The following is a 23,642-nucleotide window of genomic DNA, read 5'->3' on the forward strand; positions in this document are numbered from 1 at the left end:
CACTTTCCAGTCTGTCTGGTCCACTTAACACTCAAGTGTTGCTGAAACAGGTGTTTCAGATGGGAACAGTATTTACTGAGAAAGCACTTTCTGTATGTAATCTACAATCCTCACAATAAAACTTTAGCTGTAGTATGCATCATCATATTCAAAACCCCAGATCAAGACCTAACACACTCAAAACTCCCACATAAATACATAGGCAGTTCTCACACTAATGATGATTTAGGCTTAAAAAAACAACAACAAAAAAAAGGTACTGCAAGTCTAATTAAAATACACATATTAAGTTTAAGATATATTTTTCATTAGGATACAATTATTATAACAGGCAAAATTATACTTTTTCTGTCATCTCTATCTCTTTCAGTTAACAAAACAGAGGAGAGAATATTTTCATTAGGGTCCTTAAGATAAAGATGAAATTCTTTGGAAGGTTTCTGATTTTTATCTATAAGGAGACCTAGGGTCATTTGACAAAATTTTCCGCCTTCTATATTTAGAAAGACAGTATGCTTCAGTGGTAAGGGCTCACTGTGAAGCCAGACTGCCTGGGCTTTAAGCCATGACCCCACCACTTACTGTGACCCAACCTCTCTGTGCTCCAGTCTCCTCCATCTTCACATCTATAAGTGTTGCTGTAAGAATTCAATGAGCTAATGTATATAAGGTACTTAGAATAGTGCCTAGTCCACACTAACTACTATGTGTTTCCCATTATTATTAAAGACTGAAATGTAGAAGAAACACAGGCAGAACACTCTTTGACATATATCATAGCAATACTTTTTTTGGATCTGTCTCCTAAAGTAAAGGAAATAAAAGCAAAAATAAACAAATGAGACCTAAGCTTTTGCACAGCAAACCACCAACAAAATGAAAATAAAACCTTCTAAATGGGAGAAAATATTTACAAATGATATGAATAAAAAAAATATATATATATATCCAAAATATATAAACAGCTCATACAACTCAATATCAAAAAACCAAACAACCCAATTAGAAAATGGGCAGAAGACTTAAATAAACATTTTTCCAAAGAAGACACACAGATGGCCAAAAGGCACATGAAAAGATGCTCAACATCATTAATCATCAGAGAAATGCAAATCAAAGCCACAGTGAGATACCACCTCACATCAGCCAGAATGGCTATCATCAAAAAGAACACAAGTAAATGCTGGCGAGGATGTTGAGAAAAGGGAACCTTTGTGCACTGTTGGTGGGAATGTAAATTTGTGCAGCCACTGTACTATGGAGGTTCCTGAAAAAACAAAATTCAGAACTACCATATGATCAGCAATTCTACTCCTGGGTATATATCCGAAGAAAATGAAAACATTAATTCGAAAGGATATATGGGGACATTAGCTCATTTAATTCTCACAGCAACACTTATAGATGTGAAGATGGAGTAGACTGGAGCTCAGAGAGGTTGGGTCACAATAAGTGGCGGGATCATGGCTTCAAGCCCAGGCAGTCTGGCTTCAGAGTGCGCCCTTACCCAGTAGGCATATACGGGGTGGTGCAATGGTTAAGAATCCACCTGCCAGGGCTTCCCTGGTGGCACAGTGGTTGAGAGTCTGCCTGCCAATCCAGGGGACACGGGTTCGAGCCCTGGTCTGGGGGGATCCCACATGCCGCGGAGCAACTAGGCCCGTGAGCCACAATTACTGAGCCTGCGCGTCTGGAGCCTGTGCTCCGCAGCAGGAGAGGCCGCGATAGTGAGAGGCCCGCGCACCGTGATGAGCAGTGGCCCCCACTTGCCGCAACTAGAGAAAGCCCTCGCACAGAAACGAAGACCCAACACAGCCATAAACAAACAAACAAACAAACAAACAAATAAATAAATAATTTAAAAAAAAGAATCCACCTGCCAATGCAGAGGACACGGGTTCGATCCCCAGTCTGGGAAGATCCCACATGCCGCGGAGCAACTAAGCCCGCGCACTACAACTACTGAAGCCCACGCACCTAGGGCCGTGCTCTGCAACGAGAGAAGCCACCGCAATGAGAAGCCCAGGCACCGAAACAAAGAGTAGCCCCCGCTCGCCTCAACTAGAGAAAGCCCGTTCACAGCAACGAAGACCCAATGCAGCCAAAAAGAAAAAAAAAAAAAATGCACCCCAATGTTCATTGCAGCATTATTTACAATAGCCAAGATATGGAAGCAACCTAAGTGTCCATCAACAGATGAATGGATAAAGATGTGGGGCGTACGTGTATACACACACACACACACACACACACAGGAATATTACACTCAGCCATAAAAAAGAATGAAGTTTTTCCATCTCCAACAACATGGATGGACTTAGAAGGTATTATGCTTAGTGAAAAAAGTCAGAGAAATACAAATACTGTATGATATAACTTATATGCAAAAGCTAAAAAATAAACTAGTGACTATAACGAAACAGACTCACAGATATAGAAAACAAACTAGTGTTACCAGTGGGGAGGGACAAAATAGGGGTAAGCGGCTAAGACATGCAAACTACCATGTATAAAATAAACAAACTATAAGGACATATTGTATAGCACAGGGAATACAGCCGATCTTTTATAACTATAACTGGAATATAACCTTTAAAAATATAACCTAAAAAAATATTACAATTTAATAATATCAACTGTGCTTACATTATCTTTATTTTTTAACAGCAATTTTTTATTTTTTGGAAAGTGACACAATTGTCCATTTACAGTGATATAAAGTATGTTCTCTGGATGTATTAAGGTTAAAGAGTTTTTTGGAAGATGAAAAGAGGACAGAGAGTGGTAAATGACTAAGTGCCTGACAAGCATTCTCAGCCGGAAGTTACTGATGTTAAGTGTGCGTATCTCATAGAGCCCTAATGGGCTCAGGGCTCGGGAGGCACCAAGTATTAGAGAAGGGGAAAGGGACATATTGACAAGGGATAAGTTCAGAGCTAAGAACAGAAGGTCTGATCAGCAAGCTTAAGTCCCCAGTTCTCGGAAGCCCTGGGACAACTCCTAATCCTTCCGCAAAGAGACTTAATTTATTCTCTGGAGAAAGGAGCTCTAGATACTAGGCCCAGCAGAAGGCAAGTACTAAGTGCTGAGGAATTAAATGAAAATCTGTCTTCTGAATGACAACAACTGCCCCAAAGACAAGAATTAGAGGACTTTTCTTTGAGCATCACTGAATTCAGAGAAAATACTTCAGATACTGTCAGTATCTGGGGGTTCTCCATGGAATAAGCTAACCTATTCACTCTATCGTAACCCCTTCTCTACTAGTTGAGAGACCCTATTCATGCAGAGCTTCCCACCAGTTTCTTATTACCTTATTCTTAATACAAATGGGTAGCCAAGCCTCATTGTGATTTTTGTGAAGTGTCCTTCATGTAAGAGAGAAAGCAAAGAAATCCAGAGGAAACAGGCATGGCCGAGGACAGAAAATAAAAATCAAATAAAACATCCTCTATAAGAGAAATAAATATAGTCCATCCATGAAACGAGAAAAGAATAGGGGACAAAAAAGAACTTAGAAAAAAAAAATTCAATAAAAAGTGGTAAAATAAAGTTAAGAAACAGTATCTGGAAGTAGAAGATAAAGAGACAGGAAATGAAATGGAAAGATAATAAATTTAAGCCAAAAGGTCTAAACCTTACTGAATCGGAATTTCAGGGGGAAAATAAACCAGATCACTGAGGAAATGGGGAGAAAATGATCAATGAATGCAAAATTCCAGCACTGACGGATGTGAGTCTTGAGACTAAAACGGCCCCCCACTTCCCAACTCAATGCAAAGGGGGTGGGGGGGAAAGACTCATACCAGGGCAGTGAAATTTCAAAACACAAGGAATAAAGAGATGTTTTACAGAGAACAATAGGCTACATATATTGGAAGAGGAAATAGAATCACATCAGCCTTCTTCTCAAAAATAAGACTGAGAGCTTGAAGGCTGACAAATAGCTTCAAAATTCTGAGCAGAATTCTCAGAGATTTTCAACCTTGAATTTTATACCCACTGAACTATATTAACCAAAAGTGGAGACAGAATAAAACTTTTTAAGACACATAAGGGCGCAAGAAACATCTATTCTCTGTATTCTTTCCTAAGAAGCTCTTAGAGAAATGCTCTAACAAAAAAAAAAGGAAAAAAAATCAAGACATGGACTGTAGGATACAGGGGACACTGGAAAGTTCCAAGGTTCAACAGGCCTAGAGAGCAACCCGTACAGATAGAGCAGAATAATGTAAGGCTGAGTGGGTGGGTGTTGGTGGTATTTAAAAAACAAACACAGAATTAATAAAATATCTGATGAGTGTGAAAATTTTGGAATAAAAAATTGATGAGATTATGACAGATCTGCAGGAAAAAAATTAGGGCTAGGGACATTTAAAAGAGAGAAATTGAAGTAATCATTAATGCCAGGAAAAATGAAAAACTGCAGAGAAAAGGAAAGGTAATTAATTGTACTCTACTGCTTCGCCCAGCAGTGAAAATAGTTGCATGCGCCTAACAATGTAAACTGACTGATTTTACTAAAACTTTTGGGGGAAAAAAACTTATCAAGAGGGATGGATATGTGATAAAGCAAGTATGATAAAATATTAATTGTGTAAACTAGGTGGGGGTACATGGGTTCTTACTGGAAATTTCTTTTACCTTTCTGTATGTTGAAATTTTTCATAACTGTGTCAAGAAGAAAATTTACAGGAAGTGTCAGGAGGTAGGGAAGCTGGAATGAATATGATGGTATAAGAGACTTAAATTTCAATCCTAACCTACCAAAACAAGAGTTAATATCTACAACTGATAAATCAAGAAATAGCAGTATATAAATATTACTTCAAAATATGAAAGAAAGTGAATAACTGGAAAATGGGTGCTTCTGGGGCAGGTGACTTTTTTTGTTAAGGCTTTTAGAACTATTTGGTTTTTTAAAACCTATGTATGTATTACTTGATTAAAACTGATTTTTTAAAGTGCAAGGTAAATAATATAAGTGGTAAGGAATCGGCAAAAATTGTGAAGGTGGTATCTGAATGATAAAAGTTGGGGAAATACTGCAGCAGAGGAACAACTATCTTCCTTTGAACCAAAGGGGTACTGTATTAAAACACGAAACATTTTTGAAGTCTCTAGTTATAGCTAAGATACCGATCTAATTCATCACCCAAACCGAGACAGTTTTGAATAAAAAAGTATGCCAAAAAAAAAAAAAAGTATGCCACTAATTACATATGTACAACAGGTGAATAGTTCCAGGAAAGGCAGGACTTATGATCACCCTGAGTACAGTCTCCATAAAAATCTCTTCAAACCAAGAAAGGAATGCATGAGAGCTCAGAAATCAAGTTACCATCATTCACTGAGTGCCTACTACACGCCAGGCACTGCACTTGGTAACAGTGATAAAAAATAAATAAGGGACTTCCCTGGTGGCGCAGTGGTTGAGAATCTGCCTGCCAGTGAGGGGGACATGGGTTCGAGCCCTGGCCCGGGAAGATCCCACATGCTGAGGAGCAGCTGGGCCCCTGCACCACAACTGCTGAGCAACCCCGGCTCTCCACAACTAGAGAAAGCCCACACACAGCAACGAAGACCCAGTGCAGCCAAAAATAAATAAATAAAAAAATAAATAAAAATTTGAGTAAGCAAGAATAAATGAATCTTAACCTGCCCAGGCATTTACTTCCATCTAGCTTTCCTCTTCACTCAAGAAACCAAAGCATTATTTAAACCTTTCTCTAGCTCACGCCAGAGATAAATGAGCCATAATGAACTGAGATGGGTAGAGAAGCAAGCCGTTATCTGTTGAAAGTAGTATGGAAATTGCCCATATTTTAAAGAACCTTCCTAAGCCACAAAAGATTACTGCCTAGTCTTAGAGAGCAATCGAGAACAAGAAACTTGTCCACAACAAAAATCAGCAAAGAGCCAGAAATTGCCACTCAAGAGAAACACCGGCACTATAGGTTATTAGTTTTCTCCACAGGCACAAACTTCCTTCCTGAGGCTGGAGCCACTCACCCCTCAGTCCTGACCAGTAGTGCAGCACCATATGAATGAATGCAATGGATCAGCATTCCTTTGAAAACAGCTGCTATTCTGATTTTTTATGGAACTCTTTTGGGTTAAAAGGCAGATGACTGAAGTCAAGGTTCACACACACGGCAGCATGTCCTAATAGGTAGGTCTCAAATGAGTTACAGGTGTGCATGGATACAGTCTTCCCTCAGCTCCCAAAGCAGCTGGGACCCCAGGATGGTGGAACCTATCCCCTTGTACCCTATGCAGCACTAATTCTATCACTTGGTTAAAAACAATCACAATCATGAAAAGGCTGGGAAGCCCTGAATATGGACCCAGTAAGTATAAGAAGACAGAGGAGAAGCCCCTAGCTGATGCTCATGATCCAATACCATCACCTGGGGTTCTCTAAAGCAGAACAGACAGGTGCTGCAAACCCCTTCTGCTCGGAGCAGTTCTCATTTAAAAAAAAATGAGAGGCGAGCTTCCCTGGTGGCGCAGCGGTTAAGAATCCGCCTGCCGATGCAGGGAACAAGGGTTCAAGCCCTCGTCTGGGAAGTTCCCACATGCCGCGTAGCAACTAAGCCCGTGTGCCACAACTACTGAGCCTGTGCTCTAGAGCCCGCGAGCCACAACTACGGAAGCCGGCGTGCCTAAAGTCCATGCACCGCAACAAGAAAAGCCACCACAATGAGAAGCCCGCGCACCGCAACTAAGAGTAGCCCCTGCTCGCCGCAACTACAGAAAGCACGCACGCAGCAAGGAAGACCCAACGCAGCCAAAAATAAATAAATTAAATAAATTAATTAATTGTTTTAAAAAATGAGAGGCAGGACTAGACTCAAACATCCAGAAAGAGTCATAAATAATAAGTTTTAGTCACTACGGAGGTCTCCTGTTTCATTTCTGGCTGAGCCCATTTTCTTATCCTTAAAATGACACTATTTACTCAGGTATAACATTTAATGCTTTAGAAATTTCTACTCAAACAGAAATGTGTGATATTGCAACTGTTTGGGGGATGTAAGTTATGAAAATTGTGGTTAAGAGATACATCTTAAGTTACAATAGCCTCACAAAATGTACCTTAGCCAAACTCAACTTGCATAGATGAGATTAGGAAACACATTAGCTCCTACTCTTTTTTAAAAAAAAGAAAAAGAAAAAAAAAAGGATTGGTAGCCTTTTGGTGCTCTGTAACTCTAGGTAGTCGAAGAGCGTTGGAGCTACCACAAGCACCCACACAGTTCTGAGAGGCTAATGCTTAAGGGTACCTGAAACTTAAAAGTGGGTGTGGGGACTCCACTGGTGGTGCAGTGGTTAAGAACCCGCCTGCCAATGAAGGGGGCACGAGTTCGAGCCCTGGTCTGGGAAGATCCCACATGTCGCGAAGCAACTAAGCCCGTGTGCCACAACTACTGAAGCCTGTGCGCCTACAGCCTGCACTCTGCAACTAGAGAAGCCACTGCAATGAGAAGCCCTTGCACCACAACGAAGAGTAGCCCCCCCTTGCCGCAACTAGAGAACGCCTGCACGCAGCAACAAAAACCCAACGCGAATAAATAAATAAATAAATAAATAAATAAAAGTGGGTGTGGAGCCCAAACTAATCTTTTAGTTAATTTTTGTCATAACAGAGATTTCTTTGCAGATGGGAGCTGACAACACATGGCTTGGGATTTATATAGTTAACTTCAAGTTATTCTCATTTCAATGCCAGTTTTCTTATTCAAAAAAAAAAAAGTGTAGAAAAACAAATATAGCTTGCACCTGTACATTTCACTATTTTCCTGCTGCAGCTAAGAGGATAAGCAACCAGAACTCATCCCAGAAAACTATGATCTTTGGTTAAGCAGATCAGAATCAAAGTACTGCAACCTAGAACGACAATGCATAAAGAAATTCTACAGGTGGGTTCTAGGCATAGTTATTAAAATTTAGTTATAAAAAAGCATAAAGTCTATTCAAATAAGATTTTTCATAATGATACACCACAAATTTTGCTAATGAGTACATTTTTATACTGATTTGGCTTGTAACTTTGTATCACCAAGATCTTATTAAAGTCTAACATGCTCCTTTCAAATGACAGGAGGGCCAAGATAAATTTTAATGATTTTTGAGAAGCAAACAAAAAAATGGGGGCCAATAACTTTCATGGATTTAAAGACTGTCATTTGACATTAAGTTTGCCAATCTGTCTCCAGGCCTCAAGCTTTTCCTAGTTTCATGCTTTGCATTCACCTATCATGTAGAGGAGCTTTGAGCTCTAAATTAATCTTAGCTTCCATACATGGTCTAGAGAGGATAATTTGATAAACTCTGAATCACTGGGACTAGAAGCAACCACCACAGCAAAGGTGTGTAATTTTGGGGTCTATGGCTGGAAGAGAGGGCTTTTGATTATTACTTGTACAATAGTACTTTAGGAAATATCTGGGCATTTAGAAAGCGTTTTCCTAATACGGATCACATTCAAACTTTAAAATGTGACAGTGAGAGAAACTGTAAAAACATCTGGTAGAAATCAACCAATAAAAAATTTTAAAATAAAATTTATGTTCGGCTTTTGCCTAGCATAGAGTCCTTATTTTTGCTTCTCATAAAATGCAAAGAACCCATTTTATTTTCAATTATCTAATGCATTTATGCTCAAAAGATGAAACATGCACAGGTACCTTTAATATGAATGGTAGGGAAATAACCAATTTTAATAGCTTAGTTTTTAGAAGATCAGTTTGAAAGGCAATTTACAATGCTGAAATCAGAACTGATCATTTTTGTCAGGACGCTTTTCAGATTTGAAAAAGTCTTCATTAGTTTTATCTTCCCTGAATGACCGAGTTCAGAAGCCAGACTTAAGCTAGACAGCTCATAATGCACCACGGGATGCAATCAAATGTTTGAATTGATAACTTACCAGCATAAAAATAAAATCGTTAACTGGGGACTTTTTCAAGCAGCAAAAATGCCCAATCCCTAAAAGACTGGGAACTGCAACAGCTCTTTTTCTGAACACGTGCCCCGGATACTCAACCAAGGAGGAAAACTAATGAGGTTTTAGGCAACACATCGTTTTTTGTATTAACTAAAGCCTGCAGGTTTTCAGCGTTAGGTTTCTGTGTTGCCCACAGCAGGGCCTAGAACATGAGGCGGTTGCGCGTGAGCAGTATTTCTTTTTTTAACTCCAGCAACAGCCCCGCAAACGATAAACGCCAAGAGCCCGATTCACATTCTCTTGGACCCTCCATCCATCCTTGACGAAATGGTTGTAATTCTGGCGGGACCTGGGGCGCAACACTGTGGTTCTGGGAGGACAGAGAGAGTGCGTGGGTGTGTGCGAACACTGCAGGAGGGGGCAGCAAGACTTGATCACGGAGTGGGAGGGAAGGATGATGATGCCTCTCCTAGGGCGGGAAGAAACTACGAGAGGTGGTTGTTATGCATGACGGGGGCTGGCACGCGGGGAAGATGGTGGTGGCCGCAGGGCAGGGTGATTGCCGGGGGGATTCCCTGTTACTGGGCGGCACTCGGACCCACCTGCGGTGAATGATCTTGGAGCAACTAAAGCGGCGCTCCACTGAACCCGGGAATTCCCGACGGAAAGGGGAAAAAAGGCGCCGAGAAACGGGGTTATTATGGGATGGCAAAGGGGGCTCCCTAGGGAAAATTACGGGATCTATCTCACCCTCCAATTGCTGTACAGTCTCTTCACTCGCCGGTAATAAGCGTCTTTGTCCAGAGTTACAGCCATAGCCACAGACGCCGCTCCTCCTCGGGTTCCGAGAATCACGCGAGGTCCCGGCTCCGCCACCCTCTCTCGGCCCTGGAATCCCGCACTCTCCCAGTGACCCGGAAGTATCGACCTCAAAGATGCCCTTTCCGCTTCCGGGTCCCAGCAGCGCTTGGGATTCTTTTATTTATTTTTTTTAATCCTTCCTTCGGAGGTAGGGGGAGGAGAGGATGGAAAAGAGTGGGGAAAGCAACAAAATATGTAACGCAAAAAGAATCCAGATTTTGGCGGGGTTTTCTTGTCAATTTAGCAACAGCCGCACGAGAGTCGACGTCATCACGTGACCCCCCTGCACCCGCCCTTACTCTCTGCCAGGCCGCGGTTTCCAGGAGCTCGGACTCCTTGCCGAGGCGGCGGCGGCGACCGCCGCTGGGCACTGCGAAGGAGGCGGGAGTCCTGACGTGCCGGCCCCGCCCCACACAAGCTGCCGCGCGCGGGTGCAGTGGCCCCACCCAAAGGAAGGGGAAGCGGAAAGAGCGGGGTCTGGCGTGGGGTAGGAGTGGGAAGACTGCAGCGTAACTCGGTCCGTTCCTCTCCTAGAAAAGGTGCGGAAGTAAAAGCCTCTGCTGCTTCAGGGCTGGAAGGATCCTTGGTGCCAGGACGCTGGGTCAGGGGCTCCGGGCGGACAGAGCTCAAACCTGGGAGAGGAGCCCACCCTGCCCGTAATACTAAACTAGGGCCGGCGCTACGGGGGAAGGGCTTCGCCATAGAAAGGGAAATTAAATGCCCAGGCTTCATTTGAGCGCTAGGGTGATAGGGGAAGGGTCAAAGGAAACAAATGGCTTGAGGGAATTTATAGAATGCACCCCCCCGCCAAGTCGTGACCGCGTCCTTCCAGTTAGCCAGTCCCCTTGCCGCAGTTCATGAAGTGACACCATTCTTATGGCTTCCCCAAAGCACCGTTATTTCAGTTAATTCGAAACAAAATGTACGTGGGTCTTGACGACATTCTTCCTTCTCATCTCTTCTAAGAACTTGGAGTTTGAATCTGGAACAACATTTTGCCTGACATTTAGCTTAGATCGTTTCCTTGCCTTTGGTAAGGTGGAGAGCCTAGGCTTATATATAACCCTTTAATGGAGTACGGATGACTTGTCTGCCCTATCCAACGTAACTTCGCATGAACAGTAATGAACTTTAGGAAAGTGATGTTGAAATTACCCATCGTGAACATCAACTCTTAATATATTGGGTTTGAGCAAGTGTAGAACAAGGGAAGAGTGGGAAAGGATTAACTTAAATTTATTAATGCCAAGGGGAAGGAAGGTAACAGTTCCTGACCCTCCAGCTGTATCCACAGTTCGGTCAGGAACAGGCTCTGCCGGAGGCTAATGCCAGCGCTACATAGTCTGTGGTTAATGGAGGTGTCTAGGGAGGGGTGAGCACATCAGCTGCTCTAGTCTCCTTTCCTTCCCCAGAAGCGAGGAAGTAGTCATGTATTGTTTTAGGAGTTCCCCTGCCCAGCCAATCCTCTCAAATTTGGAAGCAATCAGGTACAAGTTTTCTTTTTCCTTTTCACCTCCTGGAGTCCTGGGTTTCCCCACATCTCCCCTGCCCCTCCCACTTTTCCACAGTCCAAGGGCCAGAGTAAATGAAAATACAGCAGCCACCCAAGCGATGGGGAGCATGATGGGGCTTCAGTCATCACCATCTTCGCTGGAGTCTGAGTTGGCTGGCATCATAGGATCATCAATGAGTGAGAAGTCCCTTTCTGAGCTATCATAGCCCTGAGATAAATCATCATCATCATCTTCATCCTCATCGTCCTCATCCTCCTCAGGTTGCAGTGGTGGCAACCTCAAGGCAGTACCAGAGGTGGTAGTGGCTGGTGAAGAAGGGTAGCCAGTGGCTCTCAGGCCTGGATGGTGATGGTGGTGATGGTGGGGGTGGGGGTGGTGGTGGTGGTGATGAAGCATGGTGCTGGAGTCTACATGAGGGGATGATGCTGCACCACCCATCACAAACGGCATAAAAGGCAAAGACGCAGAAGTGGCACTGCTGTGACCCAGAGATGACACAGGCTGCAGGCCACTACTGCTGTGTTGGAAGGTATTATGCAGAGACAGGGACCCAGTGCCTCCACCCTGCATCAGGGCCATCATCTTAGAAAGGTCTGGTCGCATCCTGCGGGCCCGCTTCTTGCTGCTGTCCGGTGCAATAGGCCCTGGCAAAACCCGGTTGAACACTGTTTCAGCATGATGACCCTGGGAGGAAGGAACAGAACATAGTAAAAAGAAAGGAAGGAAAAAAACCAAAAGTCAACGGAGTCCTAGCATACAAATGCTTTTTCACTGAATCTATCTTTAGCAGGGGCAAAACTAGTCAGATGAGGCTTGATGGTAATGGGGAAGAGGAAAAGCAGGATGTAGCTGGTTTAAGCATTATAATGCTGAAGCCAAGAGCAAGGATTTGATTGACACTGACACTCATGTGAACCAGAGCTTTGATTTTTTTCCATGACTACACTGTACCTTTACTCCAGCCAACCATTTCAAAATTACTCACCTTTGTAAATAAGCGGCCTGAGTACAACAGTGAATGAATCAGTACTTGCACAGTATGCTTTACTGATGGCAGGCTGTTCACATGATCTTACCATGTGAAGTACAGCACGACAATATTGACATTTACAATACTATCCTTCATTATTGTGTCAGAGTGGGGTAAACTCAAGATAGACCAGATTAAGATTCTGGATGTCTGGAACACCAAAAAAGATTATGGGATAGCCCCTTACCAAATATACTAAAGTACGTTTTTTTCCACATTGATAAAAAAACTTACATATCTGCTGAATTTTAAATTGCTTCATCTAGATGGTCTCACTATAAATTTTGTTTAAGTTCTCTGAAGCTGGAACTTATTACTTTGCTAGACCTAAGTACAGTACTGGGTAAACTGGCAATAAACTCAGACAATTAGTACCTGTGTCTCTGGACTTGCCCAATCTAAGCCTGACCTTTCTGACCTGGAGAAAACAAACATCTCAAAACTCTATTTGTTTAGGCTTTAAAATGTCACTATAACAGCACCAAATCACTGTAGGGTCCGGTAATGATATAGTGCTAGATACGCCATCAATTCTGCAGTAAGAATTCTGTACTAATCACATTATAATTTTCTGTGATTTCCTATGATCTTTTTTCTTAGAGTTATCAACTGACTATAAAGAAGTGCAGGGAGGGAGATGCAAGAGGGAAGAGATATGGGAATATATGTATATGTATAACTGATTCACTTTGTTATAAAACAGAAAGTAACACGCCATTGTAAAGCAATTATACTCCAATAAAGATGTTTAAAAAAAAAAAATAAGAAGTGCAAAAGTACTTGAGGTAAAAATAGGTAATCCTGGAGGAAAAGCCTTCCTTACAGGCTGCTCTATAATGCTAAATTCAAGACAGAGAAGGTATCAGCCTCCTCGCCATCAGCCTCCCATATCAACCATTCTGCGTATTACACCCTTGGTTCCATGGAGGCTAAGAGGGAAAATTAAAACACTCTTCCATGGTAACAATATTTATATGAAACCACTTTCACCAATATAAAAATAATAAATAAGCCTTATAAATTCACCTCACAAATAAATATACATTATGTGCAAAATAATGTTCTTCTCAGAATTTGTTAAATGCAAAAGACAGATATTTTTCATTTGGAAATTAATTTTGTTAAAAGATAAACCATGTGGTTTTATGTATATATCACATACATATGAAGATGTATATAAAAGATCAAATGGGAATGATTAGATAAAGTGAGTAGACAAAGTGCTAGTCCATTTTAAATGCTTACCAAACCAAACCATGATTTATATATGTTTATGTTTAAACAATATGACTATTGTCCAAAGTAAGGCAAACAGAGCCAAGAGAAACTTTTGCAGTTATATTTTGATGGAAAGGATTATGGGTTCTTAATCCACCAAATCTATAACCATGATAAAAGTATAAGTACATCTGAAAATAATGGAATTAACTCATGACCAAAATTGTTATTATAAACTAGAAAACATGATTTCCTGTCTTTTTCCATTACTGGCATATTATTAGTGGTTCCCAACCTCTTCTATGTTGGGAAACCCCATGACTGTTTTCTTTAGTAGGTCCCAAATCACTTCTTTTTTTTCTGGCTGCATTGCATGGCTTGCAGGTTCCCCAACCAGGGATTGAACCCGGGCCCTCAGCAGTGAAAGCGCAGAGTCCTAACCACTGCACTGCCAGGGAATTCCCCAAATCACTTCTAAAATATATAGAATCATAAAACTTTTAAGAGATTATCTACTCCAAAACCCTCAACTTTTCAGGATATGCAAATTGAAAAAGTTAAAGGATCTGCCTAAAATCCCCTAGTCAGTAGAACAGCAGGATAAGGCCTTGAATTTTCTAACACATCTTACTAATTCTTACATTTTAATATGCTTAAAGTGCTAAAGTTAGCTTTTAGAATTTTATGCTCTTCTAGAGATGACGATGCCACAGGACTGTAAAAATACCAATAAAAATACTATGGTTTCTTTCTTTGTGAACCGAAGATAAATTTTCTCAAACATACGCTGGAAAAGAGATAAGTAACATTAAATAATTTCTCTAGTTATATCTAGTGTGGGAACAGAGTGGTAATACCTCAAGTCTCACTCACCCTTTTTCCATTCCTAGAGTTAGCTGTCTGTACTGGTTCCATTCCCAAACAGTTCAATTCTGCCTTATTATTTTTTTTACATCTCTGCCACTTCTGTTTTCTGCGATCCTCCATATACTGCAATAGAAAAGCTGCAGTTATCCTAAAGGAATAAAAAAATCTTCTCTGGAGTAATCATTAAGGTACTAGTGTCTACTTTGACCATAAATGCTTATTGTGTGGATAAATTAAGGATTAGTCCTACTGGAAAACTGCCATGAAGCAGACTTCTCCAAAAAAATTAGGTCATTATGTAATAGTTCAATGGTAAATATTTACCTAGCATTTAGTTTAACAAGTACTGTAACATTATTTTGATCCTCACAACCCTGTGAAGTAGGAAGACTAAGTATAATTACTCTTATTTTGCCGATGGAGAAACAATGACATAATATATGGCATGCTTCCTCCCTCTCACACAGCTTAAATACCAAGGGAATGACTTTAAATCTTGCTGCATGGAACTGCCACTCACCGCTAGAAATCGGGGATCGACAGCGAACTCTGGATGACCCTGTAACCACATCTCCAGTTCAGCCCGGCGAGGGGCATCCTCACCCACCAGCAAAGTCCCATCCACCTTATTGATGACAGGGATCCGGGTCTCCAGGTCCACATCAAGGTGATTAGGCTCTTCCATGCACTCCACCTCCAGCTGCAAACCCAGAATCCACCCCCATGAGCACATACTCTTCTTTTGGGTAGGGAGGGAGGGGGAGCAGAGCCAATGGTAGGCATAAAATAATATCTTCTACTCCCTCAATCCCAACTGCCTTCATCAATTACTGGGAACAAAAATATTTTATCTAATCATCATATTAAAGACTTTCTCTATCACTTACCTCAACTAGCTTCTTTCTGTTCCCTTTCTTCTTATGAAAAAGAGGATGTCCATCTCCCATTACTCCATTAGCCATCAACTTGTGCTTCTGGAATGTTAACTTCAATCCTTCCTCCTAGGAAGACAACCCACCCACCCAAGACATCATATGGCATGTTTTTAAAATAAAAATCAAGTTTAGGGGGACTTAGGGTAAGGGTCATCCTCTGGTTCAATGCTGGTGAGAAGAAAGGCCATTGACTAATGGGTAGAAATTAGAAATACAAGAAGACATATATTTTTTCCTTAGATTTCATTTCTTGACCTAGTGCCCCTCAGGTAGATTTAAGAGAAGTAGAATTTATCTCAACAACACCCAATGCAGGGAAAAGATCCCCTACCTGGTGTCTCAGTATTAGCATGGCAACTCATCACAGGGGCAAAATCCTGATATTTCTGTCACATACTAATTTCAAAAAATTTTCTTATTGAGTGCTTAATGACCAGCTGCTAGGGTTCATTAGGGAAGAGCATCAGGAAAAATAAAATTTTCCATCCATAAAACAATACTGATTTAATTTCAGTAGGAATGATTCCTTTTTATTTTTAACTTAATAAGGCCCATAATACTTGGGCATCACTTTAATAGCTTTTCCACAGTTTGATTTCAATTTTTAAAAACTAGGTTTCTAGGCTCCAGAAATGAGCCACTCAAAAGAACCCTTGTGTCAATTAAATTTCTTTTAAAGATACGGTTTCTTTTAATCTAGTCCTCAGGAGATACAAGTCAAGATAAGATCCCTTCCTTTAGTGCAGTGACTTTTCCTAAATGGATCTTTGTGAGCGCTAACTTTTTTCTTCTCCTCTCATTTTTAAAGTCAGTGGACCAAACGAGCTTAGTATTATGTTCGGACAGCTAGTCAGCAAGAATTACAGACTCCTTCCTCACTTCCCAATGCCTAGATGCTCAGCTTACATCTTTGATCTGAACTGTAAACTCCTTCTCATCCATGCCTCGGCGAAGTTTGGTGAACTGAGCTGCCGCTGTGGTGACTGCGGACACTTCCTCCTCTGCCATGGAAGCTGCGCTGCTACTTCGTGGTGTGGGGACCGGAGAGTCACCATATTCTCCTGGAGTCAATGAGGGACTGTCTAGCAAGTGGTTGCCTGGCCCCAAAATTCCTCCTGTTACCATTTCTTGGCTCCGGCGGCTAGAAGGCCACTTCCCTGAGAGTACGGCCTGGCAGACGAGGTCAATACGGTTTATCAGGACACGATCCTGAGTGGGGAAAAAGAAATCAGTTAGGGCCTGAGTACTAGCTATGTGATCGTGTGACAAAAAATAGTTCCATCATTATCAGGATAATTAAAAATCATAAGTCAGACTGGAGGGAGGTAAGAGTATCAGATCTCAAAGTCAACTGGGAAGAATTTCATGAAAAAAACACATAGCACTAACACAATCAAAGAAACCCAGAACCATCTATTATTCCTTGTTCTCTGTATATGTCACACTGTAGTTTTAGACTCGACATGTCCAGGAATGAGGCTGTTACCTTGGGCCACTCAGAAGCTCTTTGTCTTTCTTGTAGCAGCAGCAGCTCAGGGGTCATTTGTTCTCCATCTTCATTTGCGAATCCATCTTGGGACATAGGGAGGGACAGGAGACTTTCTTCATCATAGAGCTTTGAGCGGGACTGGTCAGCAGCTAGAGAGCATACAGAATGTGTGAGCAAAGGTGGAAGAATAAAGTTATATAGGAATGTATTACATGGGCTTTAAATGAAGGCCCTAAGAATAACAGATCTCCTTCGATATTCTATCAAATCAAAATCTGAATCTCAGAGGATGCATTTAGAAAAGAAGGGAAAGAGCAGGGGGGGAACAGGGAAGAGGGCCAACAGCCTGTCACATGCACTCACTTAGCTTCTCTTCCTTCTCGTCCTCACTCTCATCAGTGCTGGAGCTGGAGCTGGATGAGGATGAGGAAGAAGAGGATGATGGTGACAGCTTGCTCAAGTCCAGCTCAGAGTCTGAATCATCCTCATCCTCCAGTTTGACTGGTGGAACACTCCGGGAAACCAGAGGGGTAGTATCAGAGGGGGCTACTCGCATCTCATAGTCTTGTGGGGTTGGTCGGCTCCTGGCCACCACCTCATGCTCTAGCTTTAAAGTCAGACTCTCCAGACTGGGGACCTGGGCAGCTGTCTCCTCAGGTGGCTTTTCAACAGGAGCATCTGGGCGCAGGGGCAGTGGTGAGGCAGTGCGCGAGGTATACTGCTGGTGTAGCAGTGGAGTAGAGCAGCGTGATAGGGATGGAGCTGGTGCTCCTGCCTGATGGTTCTGCATATAATTCATACGGGCAGCCAGAAAAGAGAAGTCTGGGTCCTGCATGATGTTGCAGTCTGTTTGGCTCACCCCATGGCGGGCTGCCCCTCGCAGAAGCTCTCCATCATGCCGAACGGGCTCCCACCATTTGGGCAATTCAGGACCTGGAGGCTGACATAATGCCAGCCGATCTTCCAAAAGAGGGTGGCATAAAACTTGTTCCCGTAAGCGCCGAAGCAATTCAATACGGTAGAGAGTCCGTGAGGCCCTTTCCTCAGTGATGGGCTCAATGAACAGATTAGGGTCTGGGGGTTCTGCAAGAGATAAGGGTGGAAGAAGAAATGAACCAAGAGTTGGTTCTGTCACAATCCATCCCCACTCACCCAAGACGCTTCAGTCTTGCTTACCGTCTCCAGCTGCTGGGGGAAGGCGGCACACTTGGCGGCACATGGCCACAAAGCCATGGAAATACTTGGTAAGGCTTTCATCTGTTTTTTTGTCCAGTCGGGCAAAAGTGCGGAATCTATCCCAATGGAACTGCATGGTATCGGGGTCATACTCCACACCAAAGGTAGAAACTACTCGATAGAAATCAGTTTGTTCACGCCTTGTCCATCTACAAAGGGAAGAGGAATCAGGCAACAGTGATCAGAACACAGGGAATGGTTACTTCTTAGTATGGCTTAGAATATCTGAACGCACAAAAAATGAAAGTTGGGGCAAAAAAAAAAAAAAAGCCCCAGAAGACAGCAGAAGAGGTAGGAAGAGGTACTCTGTAACATGTAAGAATTTAAGAATTAGCAAGCTACGGGGGAAAATGATGCAAACAAACAACTCAGTGAGGATGCCTACATATGAGATCTTCCTGGGAGTTATGATTAAGTGTGGTTTTATGTCGTAGAGGTGTGACAAAGACAAAAAAGATGGTCCCTCTTAGGGAATTCCAAATAATCCTTCCTAAGATGCTTTTCAATATAGGGCCCATAGCTGAAGATAAGCTTACAGCTCAGTTCAAATTCCCAGCCATATTTTACCGTTGCTGTTTCTCCCGCCGTGCAATTTCTTTTAGCTTGAAGGCTGCCTCACAACGCCGCCTTCTCCGATCCCCACGTTCTGCAGCCTCTATCTTCATCTGTTCTCTCTTGTAGCTGCGCTGATAGGCCGTTACTAGGCGCCGAAGCCTAGCTGTCAAAGCAGAGCCTGGAGGCCAGAATAGATGGCCTGGCTGTTGGGTCACCTGGGCTGTGGGCAGCAAAGTAGAATAAACAGGAAGTACAGGAAAGGTAGTAGAGATAACTGGTATTTCAACCCATCCAAAGGCAAAGCTCTCTGGTATCCCAGGAAAGGACAGAATTCAGTCAGTCCCCCAACCCCACCACCCCACACAAAATTGTATTAGTTGACTTAGAAGTTTACCTTCATCTCCATCTATAACGGAGATCTCCTCATCCATCATCATCAAGGGATCACCCTAGAGAAGGAGATCCACCCCGCAGGATGGAGAGGGGAGGAAAAGGGGGTCAAACTGGCACTCTGAAATCACTTTCTCCTGTGTGTCCTTCTATGGCACCAAGGTAACCAGAAAAGTTTCTAATGAAAGGAACCCTCACAGAAAATTGGAAGCAACCAACTAAAAGAATATGAAAATAAAACCTGAAAAGTCAGTTCTTATCAAAGGCTTGAAGACAGTGGGACTCAGGAATTAAGTAGTCAAATAATATGTGTCATTGTCCAGCTTGGGTCCCACCTCCTCCACAAAGCCATACCTGATCTCCCCCAGCTGGTGTTAAAAATCCTTTCCATTAATACTTTATATTCTCAAATGGTACTTTCCATTTTGTATTATAAATTAATCAATATACTTCATGATTCAGGGAATAGGAGAATACTATTTAGTAATAGAGAAAAGCTGGACTCAAATGAGAATTCCTCACCTCATCATCTTGGTCCTTTGGGGGACCCTGGAGTGGTTTATATTCAGGATCTTCACAATCTTTATCAAAGTCAACCCTAAAATCATCCAGAGGCATGAGAAAATGACAAAGTTCAGTTCTAAATTGTTTGACTTTAAAAGAAGCACTTTGACCAGCACATTTCCTTTCTCTTACTAGCTCTTTTTATTGTTTAACCCATTTTCCCCCTCCTTCCCAACTAGTATTTACTTTTATTACTTCATTTGAATGGTCTATGCTTGCTTGTTTATTTTTACTATTGATACTTCGCTCTGTTGAGCAGAAGGATGATATAATAAATGATTTGCAATAAATAAACAATCCAATTTCCTTTGAGGGTCCTATACTAGGCAAACTGAGGTTGTGATCATCAAAGAGAAATCTCTCAATCACAAAGGACTGGGAGGGTATTCATGAACTAAGCCAACTATTTCACATGCCCCTCAGGTCTCCACGTGAGAAGTTTCGTTAAACTCATTGGCACCCAAACCAGGGCAACAATGCCCTACCTGGTGGCTCAGTATTAGCATGGCAACTCATCATCGAGGCATGTATCCAGGCAGAGGAAACACCTTTATGTGTCAGCCGCCACTGGGAGATAAACCAGGGCTAAAATTTCCTGAGGCTCTGTCATATAAGTGGCATGGGATTGCTACATGACTACTATCTTTCAAGAGAACCAGTTATCCTCTCAGCTACTACGGCTCTACAGAAAAGCGTTGCAAAGAAAACTGAACAGAACGTCAAATAAGCCATTTGAGAATAACATTAATTTTCACCCTTAGTTGCATCATACTGCAATGTATGGTTTTAGGCCAGTTTATGGAGACCTTTCTGCTGGTCTCACTGTTTGTTAAGAATTTATCGTTCATGACTATAACCACCATTAAGAATCCGAATGGGTTCAGTCAAGGCTAGAGTTATGTTATCCTTAGTACAAGCAACAAATACCCTTCATAGGGTGGACACCGAGCTTTAAGAGAACTAAACACTAATGCTTACCCTTCCACTATGTCAGAAAAATTATCCAACACTCGATGTTCTGCTGCAATGGCTTTGTCATCTGGTCGGCCAGCCTTTTCCAGGAAGCACAAGGCTGGGTCTGCCCTCATAGTATTATATTTTTCATAGCCTAGAAGAAAAAGAGCCATAATTTGAAGAAAATCAGAGATTCACTTTGCCTTTATGTAAGTGAGCTTCATATGCTGCTGGAATAACAATGTGGGCTACTTTGGTATCATAATGCAAAATATAGTGAAAATTTTAACTTGGATAGCTGTTGGGTTATAGTACGATATTTAACATTTCTACAGCAATTTAGAGTCACAAAGAGTTTTATCACTAGTTACTGAAAACAGGAATTTAATCGGTGTTTATAGAGAATGGTGATAGATTTACTTAACCATTTAATGAGTAATATTTTATCGTCATTCGTAGTATCAATACATAAGTGAGGAAATTTTAAAAGTTTAAATGATTTAGAACTAGGTCACACATTTTCAAATAAAGGATAAGAGATCTGCACCTGCAAACAAACAGGCACTCTGAATGTTTGATGAATGATGAACACACTTCAGGATGTTTGGACTCTTCTAAAGCCTCTGTGTCTTACAAGTAAATCTAAGACTACAAATGCTCAGTTTTTCCTATCCAGTTAAACATGTCAAAAACGTGAATTAAGTGCCACTACTTTTATTTTATAGAAGTAAACGTGAAAGTATATTAAAAAAGAAATGATATTCCAATTCACTAAGTCACTAGGCTGGAAGTTAGCACTTACTGCATTTAATGCCTGGAATTTGTTATTAGGCAAGACTGAAAAGGGAGTTTTCTCCCTTTTTATACTCTATTTTTGTTTCACTCAAGCATGGTTGTTCACATCTACGTGAGAGTGACCGCTGAATATTTAGACAAATAAGATGTTATACAAGAAGAACACTTTCAGCAAGCCACAGGAAAGTCATACAAATTAAACATGGTTATTATTAACAAGAGTGGACATGCATTATTTCCCCGGATTGTGGAAGCTTAACTTAGATACCACTACATACAGATTGGTAACAGTGATTAGAGAACAAATGGGAGACTCCCTACCTTGGGATTTAACTATCCATCCGGTCGTTCTTAAACATTTATTCATAGGAACTAATGGCTCTGGATATTTAAGGACTAGTTTCCCATTCAAACATAATTATTGGTCATGAGCCTTTTGCTAAATATCCCATCTGTGGACATAAATCTACAATGGGAAAAGAACAGACTAAGAGCAGATACCTACCATGCTTAAAGACTCCAATGAGCAGGGACTTATCAGCCTCACTGTCCCACCATGTTGTTGGAACCTCCAGCTGATCCACTACTGGGAACCATATGTCAATCTCACTAAAGGTATAAGAGGCAGAGTCAGCATAGCAATGCAGGAAATTAAAGCAGACAATCCTTGGGAAGATTATTACAGGTATCTTCTTTTATCTGTTAATTTAAATGATCATACATTTGCCTATTTCCTTCCACTGGTATCAGGAACAGCTGTCCCTCAGTATCCACAGAGGATTGGTTCCAGGAGTCCCCCCAGATACCAAAATCCATGGATGTTCAGGGCCCTTATATAAAATGGTGTCGTACAATGAATACAGTTGGCCCTTCATATCCATGGATCCAACTAACCGTGGATCAAAAGGATGCAAAACCCACGGATACAAAAGGCCGACTGTACAGGACTGAAGACCTGATATACAGATCTTAATTATCAGGTATCCCAAAGATAGTTTAGAATGAAATAAGTACACCAATCTTTTCTGGAATAAGGCACGGCATAAAGAAAAACATAGCATAACTTTACCTGGCAATAGCACCGCCTAACACCTTCTCTGCCTGGTCTCCAATAACCTCCTGTCTCAGATAGTATAGCATTCGTACCCGCAACAGGACCCTAGAAGGGACAGAGAAAGAACTGGCTCAATAGTAGTGTAGAAAGCTTGAGGTGGAAAATGCTTTAGTATGTTAAATTCCATTCTTACTTGTTACACTGATGTTTCAAGTGCTTCTTGTAACTCTCATCTTGGAACAGGGTATCAGGGTTATATTTCCGGATCCAATCTGCCTTATGGATATCAAAAGTGCTTTGTGACTTTACTTTTTTCCCCTTGCGTCCACGGGGCACAGGGATAGACAGACCTGGGAAAGGGGATACATCGAAGACTTGGATTGAGAAAAACCCTTGGACCTGAAGAGGATTAGGTAACCTATAAAAAGATGAAAAGCAAAGACTTGATAATCACCTGAATGATTCTGCAATTCTTTTGTCTTGCCATTTTCAGCAGGGCTAATCAAGTCCCAGATGAAGCCTTTGATATTTTCGTCCCCACGATAGTGTAAAAGACAGTACACAAGGATGGCCCGGCAAATTGTTTCCACATCTCTTTCAGTCATCCGTCGCTTGAAGCGTCCATGAGACAGAATATCTCGCCACCGTCCCCAGCTAAAAAAAAAAAACCAAAAAAAGAAATTATATTGATATTTTCCTGGGGACTCTAATTCAATGATATTCCCCAGTCCCTCAGAATCACATTTCCCAAAAGGTGGGAGACAAAAAGATCTTGGAAAAACATGGTAATGGTAACAGAATAAAGTTTTTCCCATTATCCCCTCTTTGACCATAGCTTCCAATTTGAAAAGCAAACTAGGTGTCTATCAGGATGGAGAAGCACTACCTCTGATGGCAAGGTGGGTTCTTACCCATATACCAGGAGGTGCTTTTCCACCCGAAAGCAGTCAGTGCGCCCATAGGTATGATGACGGTCATGCCGGCGAGAGCGTGGCCGCTCATCATCTTCACTTTCCAAGTCAGAGAATTCCACTAGGTCATCATCTTTCAGAGTGCTGAAGTGGCGGGTCTGTTTCCGTACTCTAGGTGTGTCAATCACCAAGTTATTCTATGCAGAGAACAAAAGGAGAAGTAACTCTCTTCACGATATGATCATGGGAAAGGAATTAAAGACAATCAGATTGAAACAGCCTTGGATGTAACATTTGTAGATACTCAAAGAGAGATTCT

At 41.8% G+C, this 23,642-nt stretch overlaps 2 protein-coding genes and 2 non-coding genes across 13 annotated transcripts in view; all 4 read right to left on the reverse strand.

Moving 5' to 3' along the window:
• The window catches only part of SUPT16H (SPT16 homolog, facilitates chromatin remodeling subunit), a 34,436-nt gene extending 24,337 nt beyond the window's left edge, over positions 1-10,099 (reverse strand). Inside the window, exon 1 of the mRNA XM_007180512.3 lies at positions 9,701-10,099. Coding sequence (XP_007180574.2) covers positions 9,701-9,766 — 66 coding nt within the window. The 5' untranslated portion in view covers positions 9,767-10,099. The remainder of the gene's footprint in view (positions 1-9,700) is intronic.
• Positions 10,100-11,031: 932 nt separating this feature from the next.
• Positions 11,032-23,642, reverse strand: part of CHD8 (chromodomain helicase DNA binding protein 8) — a 57,181-nt gene continuing 44,570 nt past the window's right edge. For 7 of the 10 annotated variants that reach the window (XM_028166025.2, XM_028166019.2, XM_028166018.2 and 4 more), the window contains 17 exons: positions 23,324-23,520; positions 22,867-23,066; positions 22,606-22,786; positions 22,428-22,517; positions 21,864-21,967; positions 20,588-20,717; positions 19,568-19,643; positions 19,050-19,104; positions 18,668-18,875; positions 18,041-18,249; positions 17,228-17,947; positions 16,862-17,013; positions 16,282-16,584; positions 15,328-15,441; positions 14,961-15,140; positions 14,447-14,563; positions 11,032-12,009 (listed from right to left, as the gene is read on the reverse strand). In XM_028166025.2, coding sequence (XP_028021826.1) covers positions 11,443-12,009; positions 14,447-14,563; positions 14,961-15,140; positions 15,328-15,441; positions 16,282-16,584; positions 16,862-17,013; positions 17,228-17,947; positions 18,041-18,249; positions 18,668-18,875; positions 19,050-19,104; positions 19,568-19,643; positions 20,588-20,717; positions 21,864-21,967; positions 22,428-22,517; positions 22,606-22,786; positions 22,867-23,066; positions 23,324-23,520 — 3,603 coding nt within the window. In that variant the 3' untranslated portion in view covers positions 11,032-11,442. The remainder of the gene's footprint in view (positions 12,010-14,446; positions 14,564-14,960; positions 15,141-15,327; positions 15,442-16,281; positions 16,585-16,861; positions 17,014-17,227; positions 17,948-18,040; positions 18,250-18,667; positions 18,876-19,049; positions 19,105-19,567; positions 19,644-20,587; positions 20,718-21,863; positions 21,968-22,427; positions 22,518-22,605; positions 22,787-22,866; positions 23,067-23,323; positions 23,521-23,642) is intronic. The other 3 variants (XM_007180513.2, XM_057544542.1, XM_028166022.2) reach the window with 3 other exon arrangements.
• Positions 15,636-15,745, reverse strand: LOC114237773 (small nucleolar RNA U6-53/MBII-28). Its single transcript, XR_003623284.1, has one exon. It is a non-coding gene; the product is annotated as a small nucleolar RNA U6-53/MBII-28 (small nucleolar RNA).
• LOC114237772 (small nucleolar RNA U6-53/MBII-28) lies at positions 20,024-20,133 on the reverse strand. Its single transcript, XR_003623283.1, has one exon. It is a non-coding gene; the product is annotated as a small nucleolar RNA U6-53/MBII-28 (small nucleolar RNA).

This window comes from Balaenoptera acutorostrata, chromosome 3 (genome assembly GCF_949987535.1).
Source record: "Balaenoptera acutorostrata chromosome 3, mBalAcu1.1, whole genome shotgun sequence".
Classification (NCBI taxonomy): Eukaryota; Metazoa; Chordata; class Mammalia; order Artiodactyla; family Balaenopteridae; genus Balaenoptera; species Balaenoptera acutorostrata.